Source organism: Sciurus carolinensis, chromosome 10 (genome assembly GCF_902686445.1).
Source record: "Sciurus carolinensis chromosome 10, mSciCar1.2, whole genome shotgun sequence".
Taxonomy (NCBI): Eukaryota; Metazoa; Chordata; class Mammalia; order Rodentia; family Sciuridae; genus Sciurus; species Sciurus carolinensis.
Window position 1 is genome coordinate 102,228,234 of NC_062222.1, and position 14,717 is coordinate 102,242,950.

At 34.6% G+C, this 14,717-nt stretch overlaps 1 protein-coding gene across 1 annotated transcript in view; it reads right to left on the minus strand.

Annotated features, from left to right (window-relative positions):
• The window catches only part of Gabrb1 (gamma-aminobutyric acid type A receptor subunit beta1), a 368,244-nt gene that overhangs the window by 231,130 nt on the left and 122,397 nt on the right, over window positions 1–14,717 (minus strand). The window contains exon 4 of the mRNA XM_047566847.1: window positions 3,739–3,959. Coding sequence (XP_047422803.1) covers window positions 3,739–3,959 — 221 coding nt within the window. The remainder of the gene's footprint in view (window positions 1–3,738; window positions 3,960–14,717) is intronic.

Consider the following 14,717-nt stretch of genomic DNA (forward strand, 5'->3'; position numbering starts at 1 on the left):
AGCAGCACTTGACCACTGAGCCACATCCTCAGCCTTGTTTTCTATTTATTTAGAGACAGGGTCTCACTGAGTTGCTTAGCACCTCACTTTTGCTAAGGCTGGCTTTGAACTTGAGATCCTCCTGCTTCATTCTTGCCAGCCACTGGGATTACAGTTATGTGCCCTCATGCCCAGTGTTGCCACTGTGACCAGCACATATGTTATATGATAAAGATTTGTACTATGTGTGCTTAGGAAGTGATAAATGATAGCTATTCTTAAAAAGCCTCTTGAAAAAAGTGCAGATTTTTATTTCTACAAGAAATGTTACATCAGAAAAATTAAAATGAATACAACAAAATGCAGATGATGATAGAAGTCACGAAACTTAGGTTTAGAAGGAATTTAGAGGTAATTTTGTCCAATCTCTTCCCTTCAAGACTGGATATCTGAAGCACAGGGAGATGAAATGGCTACTAAAGGGCATCAACTGGTTAAGACATAAGTCTCTTGGCTCTTAGTCCCACGTGCTTTCTACTCTGACACAATGACAAATTTCTATCAGGCTCTTGGGGAATTATTCCCAGGGACAAAATAGTGAAAGAATGCACATACTAAGCACTCAATGAGTGTTTTCCTAATTGGACACCTGTATCTTTGCTCTAATCACTGATATCCCAGGAGCTAGATAACCACCCTCAAGATGCCAATTTTCTGGTACCTAATAAGGCGATATAAAGCACAATTACTTTAGAAAAATAAAATTTAGAACTTACCACCTATTCTCTCTTCTATTAATTATTTCATAAGAACCTCTCAATAATAAGTTAGAGGGCATTAATCCCTTATTGTAGATAATAAAAATAAGACTCAGGAAATTTACATAATCTGTTCCAGGTCAAGCAGTCCAAAAAATGTGACTCTCAGACCCTACCTTAGCTCTCTAACTCCGAATGTCTTACTTCCTCTACTATATCTTATGGCATCTCCAGGATATTTATAACCTCTAGGAAAAGGAAAACCAAACCTGTGAGGGAAAAGGTTATGGGAAAGACAGGGAAGAAAGAAGAGAAGATATCAGAGCTGGTGTGAGATTATTATATAGAAAGCTGCTAGCATAAAGAGATAAAAGCCCTGATAATAGATGGATGGTTTATGTTTCCCTTTAGATGTTCATGTTCTGTTTGTAGGCTGAAAGCTACAAAGATCTGTTATGTCCAAAGAGGGGAAAACAATGTTGTACAATTCAGAATGAGATGTTGACTCCTCAGTGTGTCTGAAAGGCAATGGAGGGGGAAAAACATAGGAGTTCAGGATACCTGAATTGTGGTTCAATTTTGCATTACCTTACTGTGTCCTTGGATAGAACCCTTTCACCCTTTTTGCTTCAGTTTTCTCAGTTTTAAAATGTGGTGGGTTCAACTTCATGATTCTTTAATATTTTCTTCCTTTATATCGTTCCAAATAGGAAAGATTACAATAATTTGGACAAATACCTGAAATGAAACTTTGGGACCTGAGAATTTGACTGCCATTCTTACAAAACATACAGTGTCATTCTCCCCCCCCCCAATAAAATAACTTTTCATTCTTTCTTGATGAATCAGTTGCTTATGCATACAGTGGTTGATAACCTTTTTAAATTGGGTCATGGTATTATTTCCCCAAAATGCACATTGAAGTTGGATAGATAACAAAGATATATTACAACTGATTTTCAGTGATGAACCACCAAAACACTGATCTTGGATTAGTAAATTTTTTCTTTAGTTATTATCAATGGACTCAAAAGAACTGTTGCTTATTTAATTACTTTTCCAAGACACATTTAACTCAGAGATTTTTTTTAACGGGATTTGAAAGCTTTGGAACACTGAAAGGGTAGAAAAATTCCAGATGTCATTTTGCTAAAAACAATGGATGTCATTTCACTGTGTAAACGAAATTGAAGTTATCAACTAAATAATTAACCAATAAGTTAAGAATTTAATTTTTTTTATTTTAGTTTTAGATGGACAAAATCCCTTTATTTTATTTATTTATTTTATGTGGTTCTAAGAATTGAACCCAGTGCCTCACATGTGCTAGGCAAGTGCTCTACCACTGAGCCACAATCCCAGCCCTAGGTTAAGATTTGATATCTACCTCAGACATGTATGTTCAGTTGTACATTTTTGGGGAGTATTGGTGAGCTTATAGAATTAATTGTAATTAAATGACACCAAAGTTTTAGTTTTTTCATTGTATATGAATGAATTTTAGGAAACTTATGAACAAATCTGAAATGGTAAGAAAATTGAGTGCATATGAAAATTTGTGGATATACTGTATATCTTTTATCTGCTTCTCAAAGTGATAACAAAGGTGACACCATATGTTAGAGAATCACCACTCTCCATATCCTTTAATAACATAGTTTAAATATGAATTATATAGTTATAGTTTAGATATTTCTTTGTTAAAACTAGAAGCTGGGGACTGGGGTTGTGGCTCAGTGGTAGAGCACTTGCCTAGCATGTGTGAGGCACTGGGTTTGATCCTCAGCACCACATAAAAATAATAAATAAAATAAAGGTGTTGTGTGTATCTACAACATTTTTTTTAAATGTTGGAAGCATATTTTTAAACACAGTCCAAAGTTTTTAGTAAGCATTTAACTACATGAAGATTAATAATAGACCTCCTCATAAGTGTATGATACCCCTTTGTATCTTATTCTGACACAGAACAAAACAAAAAATGCTATTTTACAAAACATTAGATACAAATGAAATATAACCTAAATAAATGAAGATATATGATGTTTACGAATTAGAAGACTTAATAATTTTAAGATGTCAGTTCTTCCCAGAATGACTATATATTCGAGAAACCTGAATTATATTATTCAATATACCTGAATTATACCCCAGTAGGCTGTTTTTTCCTTGTAGAAGTTGGCAAATGGATTCTAAAAGTTATAGGGAGATGCCAGGGACCTAAATATCTAAAACAGCTTCGAAAAATAAATAGGAAGTTTGAGGACTTCACACTCCTTGACTTCATGACTTGCCACAGAACAGCTATAATTAAAATAGGGCGACACTGCCTGTGGATAAATAAAGAGAACAGAATAGAGCCTAGAAATAGACCTACACTTACAGAGTTAAAGTCACCAACAAAATATAATGGAAAAAGGAAAATCTTATGAACAAATGATACCCAAAAATGTAGACAGTCATATGGAAAAATTGAACCTCAACCCCAACTTTTACACAAAATACAAAATTAATTTAATATAGATCATCACCTAGATATAAAAGCTAAAACCTAACAATTTAAAGGAGTTAAAACCCAATGTATCATCTCAATATACCATAAGTATTTTCTTATCTCTTCACAAAATATTTTCCTAATTCCAATTCTAAATAGCTATGTCTAACGTCTAGAACAAATTTCAGTTCAGTCTGCGTGGCTCTTAGATAATCAAGCAATTGTTTTAAAAAGACATCTAAAACAAGCTAGATGTGAAATCTCTCTGGCAAAGATACATTTTCTTATTACTTTCTTAATTATTTGAGGATCAGAGCAAAACTTCACTATACTTGATGAACAAAGTTGACTACATTGAGCTCAAATGTTTCCAGAGATTCTCATCTTTAATGTAAGTTTATAATGGATATGAGAGTACCTCCTACTTGCATCTTTCCCCTCTGTCCACATCCAAAGTAGGAAATGAAACAATAGCAACATGAAAACATGCAATATGAAGCCATTTACCGGAGTCCATAGAGAACTGTTCCATCAGGATGCAGTCGGATCATTCGATTTTTCACTGTGACTCCATGCACAAATGACTTCTTGTCATTCAGAAAGTAGGTGTCTGGTACCCACAATTGGTCTGCTACCCTGTTGTCTAGGGTGAGGTTTAGAGGGATTCCAGAATAAGAAAGCCGTTTGTCTTTCCAAGACTGCTGGAAATACATGGTGAGGGTATAGTCCTGTGAAATAAAGCCAAAAGCATAATTTTATTATTATTATCATCATCATCTGTTATCATTTAGATGTGGTGTTCCCCAAAAACTCACATGTGAGACAATGCAAGAAAGTTTGGAAGAGAAACCACTGGATTACAGCCTCAACTTAATCAGTTAATTCATCCCTGATGGGATTAACTGAGTGGTAACTGGAGACAGGTGGAGTGTTGCTAAAGGAAGTGGTTCTTTGGGGGCAAGGCCATGGGGTATATATTTTGTATCTGGAGAATGAATTCTCTCTCTCTGCTTCCTGGTCATGATGTGAGTTTCTTCCCTCAACTACACTCTCCTGCCATGATGTTCAGCCTGGAGAAAGGGAGCCAGCCTTCTATGGACTAAGACCTCTGAAACCTTGAGCCCTCAAGTTAACTTTTCCTCCTCCACAATTGTTCTGGTCAGGTCTTTTAGTCACAACAGTAAAAAGGCTCACTATCATCTAAGGCTTTTTCTTAAGAATTTGACAGCATATGGCATTGTGGACCCACCCTTCTAATATCCCCTGAGAGATACATTGGAATATGTCGAAATCTACTCCTTCAACTATAAGGCAACCAGTAGGTTAAAATTACAGAACTAAACATAAGTACTCCCACCAATATAGATCAAATACATGTAATTGAACTTCAAGGTTTGAAGTTAAGGTAATGATAATCATGGGAAATGTGAGAAATTGTGAGATTCATCTTTTCCAAAATTTACACATGGATATTATTCTTATAGTTTTATTTTGGAGTAGAATGATTGACAATAACTGAAAATCGATGCCCTTAAAAGGAAAGGATATTTTTCAAACTATAAATGCTTTTCTGCTGCTGGACTCCTAAAGATTATTAATTGCCATTATCTGGATCTTTCTAATGAATTGGAACTTGTCTATGGGTCCTGAAAAGTAGTGATAAAGCACATGGAGATACAGATGAGAAAACTGACATTAGTGGTATAAATGCTCAATAGTTCCTCTCTTACATTATTTCTGCTTCATTTAAGGAACTGATTTGAATTTTGAATTCTTTGCTCTTGAGAGTTCTTGTTTCCTTACCTTCTGCAAAAGGTAGCGATGAGAACAAGTTCCTATATTTTTCTCTCTAACAAGGTTTTCCTTGGCAGTGAAATACAGGAAGATTTGGGCTCAATAAATGGATCAAACAACAGGGGAGGGATGGTAATGATTATCTTAGTGTTTTATTTTTTGTCTTTTTAAAGAACTCTATTAATTCAAAGTATAATTGCCCATTACAAAAAATCAATTGCCAGCAGTAAAATAAAAAAGTCTTTAAGATATGGATCCCAACATAATAAAAACATAAGGCTGAATTTTTCTTTTAAAGGATACTTATATGTCAATAGTGTCTTTGTGAATGTTTTAGCAACCAGTAAGATAATACTGCATAATTCCTGCACAACATCTTTGTACTGACATTGCAATATAAATTGTTAATTGAGAATCATTGACTCAGACCAAGTCCTACAACTGGGCAAATGGTACTCCATCTAGACACTTCTACAGATATTTAGGCATTTCTGAAAAATCCTAAAACACAATATTCACTCTGAATAACGTATGTCTATGTCTTTTACATTGAATTCAAGAACATTTTTACTGTTTCCTCAGAAACCATCTTGTAGTAACTGAAAGCCATTCTTTCTTATTAAATGGCAAGGATGTTCACTATTTACTATTAATCAAACACTGTCTTTTTTTAAAATCTAAAATCTTGCTCATATATCTATGAATCCACATGGTATATATGTAATTCTCTTCTATCAATTGCTATCATGCCATTTGCATCCTCTACAAATCCTTAACATCATGCCTTTAAGGAGAAAGATAAATCGAACAGATTCCTAGCCTTAGATTCCAAACCACTTTGATTTCAAATTTCACCACATGTAGATTTGTGTAACTATAGGCAGCTAATATAGTCTCTCATACCTCAGATGCTTTGTTTCTAAAATGAAAAAAATGGCATTTTATTGGTTTATTGTGAGCATCCACTGAGAAAATGAAAATTAAAGTACTTTAAAAATTGTAACATGTTCAACAAAAAATTATCTTCTAAACTGTTAATTGCTGTCTACAGATTGGTATCATACTTTCAAATATTGAGTGCTCATTATTAACTATCATAATAGTTTCTATTTTAAATAGATGTTAATGAAAGAATTAGTAGGCAGATGGATCCTGTTGCCCAGGAAAACAGGCAGTTTGTCTGTGATGATCAATTCCAAGTTTTGAGGTTGGGTTCTTGTTTGTAATTCAGCCAGTGTAAAAAATGGTATAACAAGCTAATGTCAAGATCTGATAAACTTTGCCCTAGCAAAGCACAGTCAACAATGAAATACATGCCTCAGTACTTATAATAATTCCTATCAGCATCTAGATTCCCATAAACACTACAAAGAATTTTCTCACAAGACCTTCTGTTGTAATCCTTACTTCACCACTCCTCCCCCCAGTAAGGTTTAATGTGTGGTGGGAAAACATTATCATAAAGTACAAAGGAGGATTATTTTGAAAATTATTGAGAAAGTAGATTTCAAAAGCTCTAACCATACACAAAACAGTATGTGAAGGGGCAAGAAAGATGGCGGATCAGAGGAAAGTGCCTCACAGGGACAATTAGTGAGGTGAGTAAGGAAACTCACTGAAACTTAATACTGAATTGTTTAAAAAAAAGAAAAAAAAAAGAAAAAAGGAAGATGCATAAAGTCGAAATTTGTAAGAAATAACAAGTTAAAGAAGAACCAGCTTGGGCGCCAACGAGGGGCCCAGTCAGGGCACACAAAGGTTTGGCCAGCGCATAAAAAGCATTATTTTGTTAAGTTGAAAATTGGCTTGGGGAAACGTGTGTATCAGAGAGGAAGGCCGAGAGTCAGTAGGGGAGGTGGCTTAAAGTAAGAGAATCCAAAATTAGTTCCTGCAGAATGCTCCAGGTGTGGAAAACATGCCTGGGCAGGAAAGAGGACGCCACAGTTACAAGTGCTGGGCGCGCTCAACTGGTAACAAAAGCAGCCCAGCAGTAATATGCTTCACTCACGCCCCGCACGGAGACAATCGCAGCTGGTACTGCCACCAAGGTCTGGCAGCACCCTGAAGGGAAAAGTCCCTAGCGTCCATGCCCTGGTGGGTAAAGTAGCCACGCCGCCGCTGCCGCCAACGCCCACACCCAGGCCAGATGGAAAGTACTACCTCTGGAGCCACCACCACACCAGGTGCTATTGCTGGTGGTGTCAGGAAGTTGGGAACTCCTGCAGCCTACGTACAAATGAAAAAAAAAAAAAAATACTCAGAAGACACCTGAACCATAGAGACTAAAATAAACCTTTAAAAAATTGTACTTGCACCATTCAGGTTCTGGATCCCAAGGGAGAAATACTACTTTCATTGCTGGCACTGTAGCAGTCACACAGGAGCATCTGCACTCCGGGGCAGATACCTAGTATTTCGTAAGGATAGTGGTGAAGCTGAAACCGTGAAGGCTGTCTCCACCTGCCTGAGAAGTGGATTTTACCAGAGGCCCTAGAAAGTCAGACACCATGAAGAGATACAGACACCCTGGCAATAGGGAGTGTGGTCCAGTTTTCATATTCCTACCCACAGACTCCCAAAGTTCAGTTGATGTTAAACCTCAGTTACTAGAATCTCCAATTTATAACAGTACACCGCTCCTGTCACAGAAACACAATGTATTAGCACCCGAATTGTTACACTCCCGCTATGCACCAGGTGACTGGAAGCTGAGATCTCTTACAACCAATAGTGCCTCCTAATTACAAAGGCAGGCAACAGCCCTCTGACCCAAAGGCCACAAAGCAAAAAACAACTAAGAAGATTGAAATTTTATCTCTGTCAACAGTTTTGATCATCTGAACAGAAACAAGTTCCCTATTGCTCAGCAAAAAATTAAAAAAATTTTTTTTTACTTTTTTCTCACTTGATTTTTCTTTTACCCATATTCCCATTTTAATTGCATTTTCTTCTCCTTTTTAAAAAGATTTTAACTATTAAACATTTTTTTGTGAACATCATTTCATTGTATGGTATTACTTTTTACTTTTTTTCTATTATGTATGATTTTGTATATATGTATGTGGGTGTTTATGTACTTGTTGCACAGATAAGTTTGAAAAAGTATATGTATATGCTTATAATTTTACCTCACGCTAATTGTTTCCTTCTACACTTGTTTATTTAAACTTGACCTGTCTAAAGTTCAAGTATATGTGTGTTCAAGTTGATTTGATCTAATAGTTGCCAGTTTGCTCATACCTTGGTTCTGGCCCCTTTTAACTGCTTTTCTTCATTCTCTTTCCTCTCTAACAGCCAAATTTTTCTGTTCCCACTTCCTCTCTTAATTTTATTGCTTTCAATCTTTTATTTCTTCTTTTTTATAGCTGACATCTACTAATTACCTCCTGCCTCTCCTCTGATTGCTTTTTAAAATATTTCATATTTCTTCCGCCTTCCCACCTTATTTTCTCTTTACTGAATGAACTGTAATCACATTGAATAACAGAATTAGATAGTTTATGCAATTCATACCCCATTCACGTTGAGGTGATTATTAATACATTGGACAACATAGTAGATGCTTGATGTTGAATGCCAGATCTCATTTGCACTTTCGTATTGTTGGTACTGACATTAATTGCTGACACCACCATTCCTACATAGGTGAAAATTAATGTTACAGACATCAAAGTCTGTAAAATTTATCTTAATACATCAGTTACCAACATTAGTGGAATTCCTAGCTCCTCCCTCCCTCTTATAAGGACTGGAAAGTAACTGGGACATGTCAAGATTACATAATACCCTGCTACTGAGAAATTCTTACAACCCAACCAAACAGAAGTTAATCACCCTACACAACATCTTACCCCACATGAGCCTAAACATATCTCCATTTAATAGAACTGGGGAGACACAACTTCAAACAAAATTCAGACTCCAAAAAGAAACAATCTCTCTATGTTTCCCCCTCCTTGACATCTGCTCATATATTAAAAGTAGAGAGAAATACAAGAAAAAATGTATCTGTGTATATAGGTGTATATATATATATATATATATGTATATATATGTGTGTGTGTGTGTGTGTGTGTGTGTGTGTATAGATAGATAAGGAAGATAAAGAGTGGATAATATTCCAAAGGAAGATTATTAAAAACTGCCTCTTAAAATGTTCAATTAACTAAAATACCTAAGGAATGAATTAAGAGTGATTCAGGAGATTAAATCCATTTCAATAAATAAGTAGAAATATTAAAAAGAAACCAATCAGAACTCCTGGAGATGAAAGACATAATGAATCAAATTAAGAATTCACTTGAAAGCATCGCCAGCAGATTAGACTGAAAATAAGCCCTCAGCCCTTAAAGACAGAATCTCAGCTACTGAAGGCAGGGTTCATGAATTTGAGTAAACTGAATATAAAAAAAGGGAAAGAATAAAAAGACTTGATCAGAATATTTAAGAAATTTGGGACAACATCAAGAGATCAAACCTGAGAATTATTGGAATAGAGGAGAACATGGAGATACAAACTGAAGTCATTAAGAACATTTTCAATGAGTTCATCACAAAAAAATCTTTCTCATTTCAGAAATGAAATAGACATACACATAGAGTAGACATACAGGTCTCCAAACAGACCTGATCAGAAGTAAAGTTCTTTAAGACACGTCATAATCAATGCCGAAATTAAAATCAAGGAAGACCCAGAATGGTATATTCCAAATTCTAGGAGAAAATAATTGCCATCGAAGATTGCTATATCCAGTAAAAATCTTTTCATATTCCGTGGGGAAACAGAAAATTTCCATAAAAAAGATAAACTGAAAGAATACATGACAACCAAGCAAGCACTACAAAGAATCCTTGAAGACAAATTGCAAAAAAAAAAAAAAAAAAAAAATTCAAAACTCCCAAATAAATGAAAATCAACAGAAGACTTTTCAGCTAAATGAGCATCAAGACAGAATTAAATATAACAAAGCATCAAAATAGCAGCACACCACAAACACATATCCATAATAACACTGAATATAAATGATCTCAACTTCCCAATTAAAAGACATAGACTAGCAAAATGAGTCAAAAAACAAGGTCCAACTTTATGCATTTTGCAAGAGACTCATATCATAGGCAAAGACACTCACAGACTGAAGGTAAAAAAAATGGAAAAAATATCCCATACAAATGGTGTTCAAAAACAGGATGGAGTAGCTATTCTCATATTTGACAAAGCTGATTTTAAGCAAAAATTATCTCAGAAGAGACAAAGAAGGCCATTACATACTGGTAAAGGGAATAATCCAACAAGAAGATATAAGTAGGGCTGGGTTGTTGCTCAGTGGGAGAGCACTTGCCTGCCATGTGTGAGGCACTGGGTTCAATTCTTAGCACCACATAAAAATAAATAAGATTTCCCATGTTCTTGGATAGGCAGAATTAATATTTATCAAAAATGGTCATACTTTCAAAGGTGCTATACAGATTTAATGCAATTCCAATTAAGATCCCAATGACATTTCTCATAGAAATAGAGAAAGCAATCATGAAATTCATCTGGAAGAACAAAAGACCCAGAATAGTCAAAGCAATCCTGGGGAGGAAAAGTGATGCAAGAGGTATCACAATACCAGACCTTAAACTCTACTATAGAGCAATGGTAACAAAAACGGCATGGTATTGGCACCAAAATAGATAGGTAGACCAATGATACAGGATAGAAGACACGGAGACATACCCTTGTAAGTACAGCTATCACATACTAGACAAAGGTGCCAAAACGTACAATGACAAAAGATAGCCTCTTCAACAAATGGTGCTGGCAAAACTGGAAATCAATATGCAGTAAAATAAAATTAAACCTCTATCTCTCACCCTGTACAAAACTCTACTCAAAATGGATCAAAGATCTAGGAATTAGACCTGAGACCCTTCACCAAATAGAAGAAAAAGTAGGCCCAAATTTCCATCATGTTGGCTTAGGACCAGACTTCCTTAACAATACCCCCATAGTGCAAGAAATAAAAGCAAGAACCAATAAATTGGATAGATTCAAACTAAAAAGCTTTTTCTCAGCAAAGGAAACAATCAGTAAAGTGAAAAGAGCCTACAGAGTGGGAGAAAATTTTTTCCACACACACTTCAGACAGAGCACTCATCTCCAAAGTTTATAAAAAACTTAAAAAACTTTACACCCAAAATACAAAGAACCCAATCAATAAATGGACTAAGGAACTTCTTCACAGAAGAAGATATATAGGTGATCAACAAATATATGAAAAAGAGTTTATCATCTCTAGTAATTAGAGAAATGCAAATTAAAACCACCCTAAGATTTCATCTAACTCCAATTAGAATGACTATTATCAGGAAAACAAGCAATAGAGAGTGTTGGCATGGATGTGGAGAAAAAGGCACACTCATACATTGCTGGTGGAGTTGCAACTTGGTGCAGCCACTCTAAAGCAGTATGGAAATTCCTCAGAAAACTTGGAATGAGCCCACGATTTGACTCAGCTATCCACTCCTTGGTTTATACCCAAAGGACTTAAAATCAGCATACTATAGTGATGCAGCCACATCAATGTTCATAGCAGCTCAATTCACAATAGCTAGATTATGGAACCAACCGAGATACCCTTCAATTGGTGAATGGATAAAGAAACTATATATACACGATGGAATATTAGCCATAAAGAAGAATAAAGTTATGATATTTGCTGGTAAATGAATGAAGCTGTAAAATACAAACTAAGTGAAATAGGCCAAGGCCAAAAAACCAAAGGCTGTATGTTTTCTCTGATAAGTGGATGACAATACATAATGAGGAGTGGTGGTGGGGTTGGGGAGAGAAAAAGAAGGAACTTTGGATGGTGTAGAGAAAAGTGGGGCAGGAGGGGCTGAGGAAGGAAAGATAATAGAACGAGACAGGCAGTATATGTAGGATTACATGAATGGTGTGAATCTACATTGTATACAACCATAGAAATGAAAAGTTGTACCCCATTTGTATACAATGAATCAAAATGCAGTCTGTAAAAATAAAAAAAATTTAAATCAAAAAAATAAAATAAAATTAAGGTCCATCAACAACTAAAAACATATTTTTAAAAAAGAAGATATAAGGATGGTAAATATATGTGCTCCAAACATCAATTAATCCAGTTGCATTTAAACAAATACTTCTTAATATTAAGTCCCAAATAGATCCCAATACAATAATGCTAGATGATTTCAACACACCTTCATTGCCAATAGAAGGGTCATGAAAGCATATAATCAATAAAGATATATCCAACCTAATAATACTATAATTAAAATGGACCTAATAGGCATCTACAGAATATTTCATTCCAAATCACCTTCATTTATCTTGTTCTCAGCAGCTATGGAAAGTTTTTAAAAATAACTACATTTCAGGTAACAAGTACCAAAATATAGATGTAATTCCATGCATTCTATAAGACCATAATAGAATAAAATTAGAAATCAATAACAAAAAAAAAAAAAGAAATCACATAAATTCTCCATGTGGTGATTAAGCAATACTCTTAAATGAAGAATGGATCAAACAGGAAATGGAGAAGAAATTGAGAAATTCTTACAAACAGATGAAAACAAAAATATCACATATCAAAATCTTTAAGACAGTATAAAAGCAGTACTAAGAGGAAACTCCTTTGTGCTGAGTGCCCACATTAAAACAAAAATGGAGTGATCCCAAATAAATAATCTTATGCTGTACCTCAAAGCCTTAGAAAAGGAACAAAATAACTTTGAAGTTAGGAGAAGACAAGAAATAATAAGAATCAGAGTCAAAGTTAATGAAATAGAGAATAAAAAGAAAACAATACACAGGATCAATGCAACAGAGTTGATTCTTTAAAAAATATATTATTCAGCCATAAAGAAGAATAATATTATGGTATTTGCAGATAAATGGATGGAATTGGAGAATATCATGATAAGTGAAATAAATCAATCCCCAAAAACCAAAAGCTGAATGTTTTCCCTGATAAATGGATGAAGATATATAATGGGGGAGAGGGGGTGGGGGTGAGAGAAGAATGGAGGAACTTTAGATTATGTAGAGGGAAATGAGAGGTAGCGGGGTAGGAAAAAAGGTGGAGTGAGACAGACATCATTACCCTATGTATATATGATTACATAAATGGTATGAATCTACATCATGCATAACCATATAAATGAAATATTGTACTCCATTTGTGTACAATAAATCAAAATGAAGTCTGTAAAATATAAAAAATAAAATAAAAAAATAAATAAGATTGATAAACCGTAAACCAAATTAACCAAAATAGAGAAGACCCAAATCAACAAGATTAGAGATTAAGAAAGAGATTACCACAGAACCTTTTGAAATCCAGAAACTATTTAAAAGAAACTATTTAAAAAGTGCAAAATCTAGAAGACATTAACGTATTTCTAGACTCATATTACTTGTTTAAACTGAACCAGGAAGATATAGAAAAATTAAACAGACCAATATCAAGTAATGAAATTGAAAAAGCAATTAAATTCTACCAACAAAGAAAAACTCAGTAACAACCCTATAAAAAAGAACTAACTAACCCCAGTCTTTCTCAACTTATTACATGAAATTGAAAGGTAGGGAACACTCCCAAACACATTCTATAGAGCCAGTATAACCTTGATACCAAACAAATACCCATCTAGGAAAGAAGAACACAAAACAATATTCCTGATGAACATAAATGCAAAAATCTTTAATAAAATATTAACAAACAACACTCAAAGCATGAAAATAAAACATCATGATCAGGTGGGCTTCATCCCAGGGATGCAAGACTGGTTCAAGATATAAAAATCAGAAAAAGTAATTCACCACTTAAGTAGACTTAAAAACAAGAATCACATGATCATCTCAATAGATGCAGAAAAGACCTTTGATAAAATACAGCATCCATTCATGTTAGAGATACTGGAGAAATTAGGGATAGAAGAAACTTACCTCAGTTATAAAGGTTATATATGACAAACCTGTAGCCAACATTATAGTGAATGGGAAAACTGAAAATTTTTCTTCTAAAATCAGGAACAAGACAAGGATGAGTGGTCTCTCCACTTCTATTCACTATGATTCCTGAAACTCTATCCAGAGCCAGGCAATAGAAGGAAATTAAGGGGATAAATATGGAAAAGAAGAAATCAATCTATCACTGTTTGCTGATGACATGATCCTATATCTAGAAGACCCAAAAAATTTCACCAGAAGACTTCTAGAGTTCATAAATGAATTTAGCAAAGTAGCAAGGACCAAGAAAAAACACTCATAAATCAATAGCCTTACTATATTCCAACAGTAATTCAGCTAAGAAATAAATCAAGAAACCACCCCATTCACAATAATCTCAAAAAAGAAAAAAACAAAACATGGGAATCAATCTAAATCACTGAAAGATCTATACTATGAAAACTAGAACACCGAAGAAAGAAATTGATGAGAAGGTTAGAAGATAGACCTTCCATGTTCTCAGATAGGCAGAATTAATATTGTCAAATGGCCATACTACAAAAAGAAATATGCACAATCAATAAAACCCCCATCAAAATGCCAATGGCATTTTTCACAAAACTAGAAAAAATAGTCCTAAAATCATTTGAAAGAATAAGAAGTTCACAATAGCCAAAGCAATTCTGAATAAGAAAAGTGATGTCAGAGACAT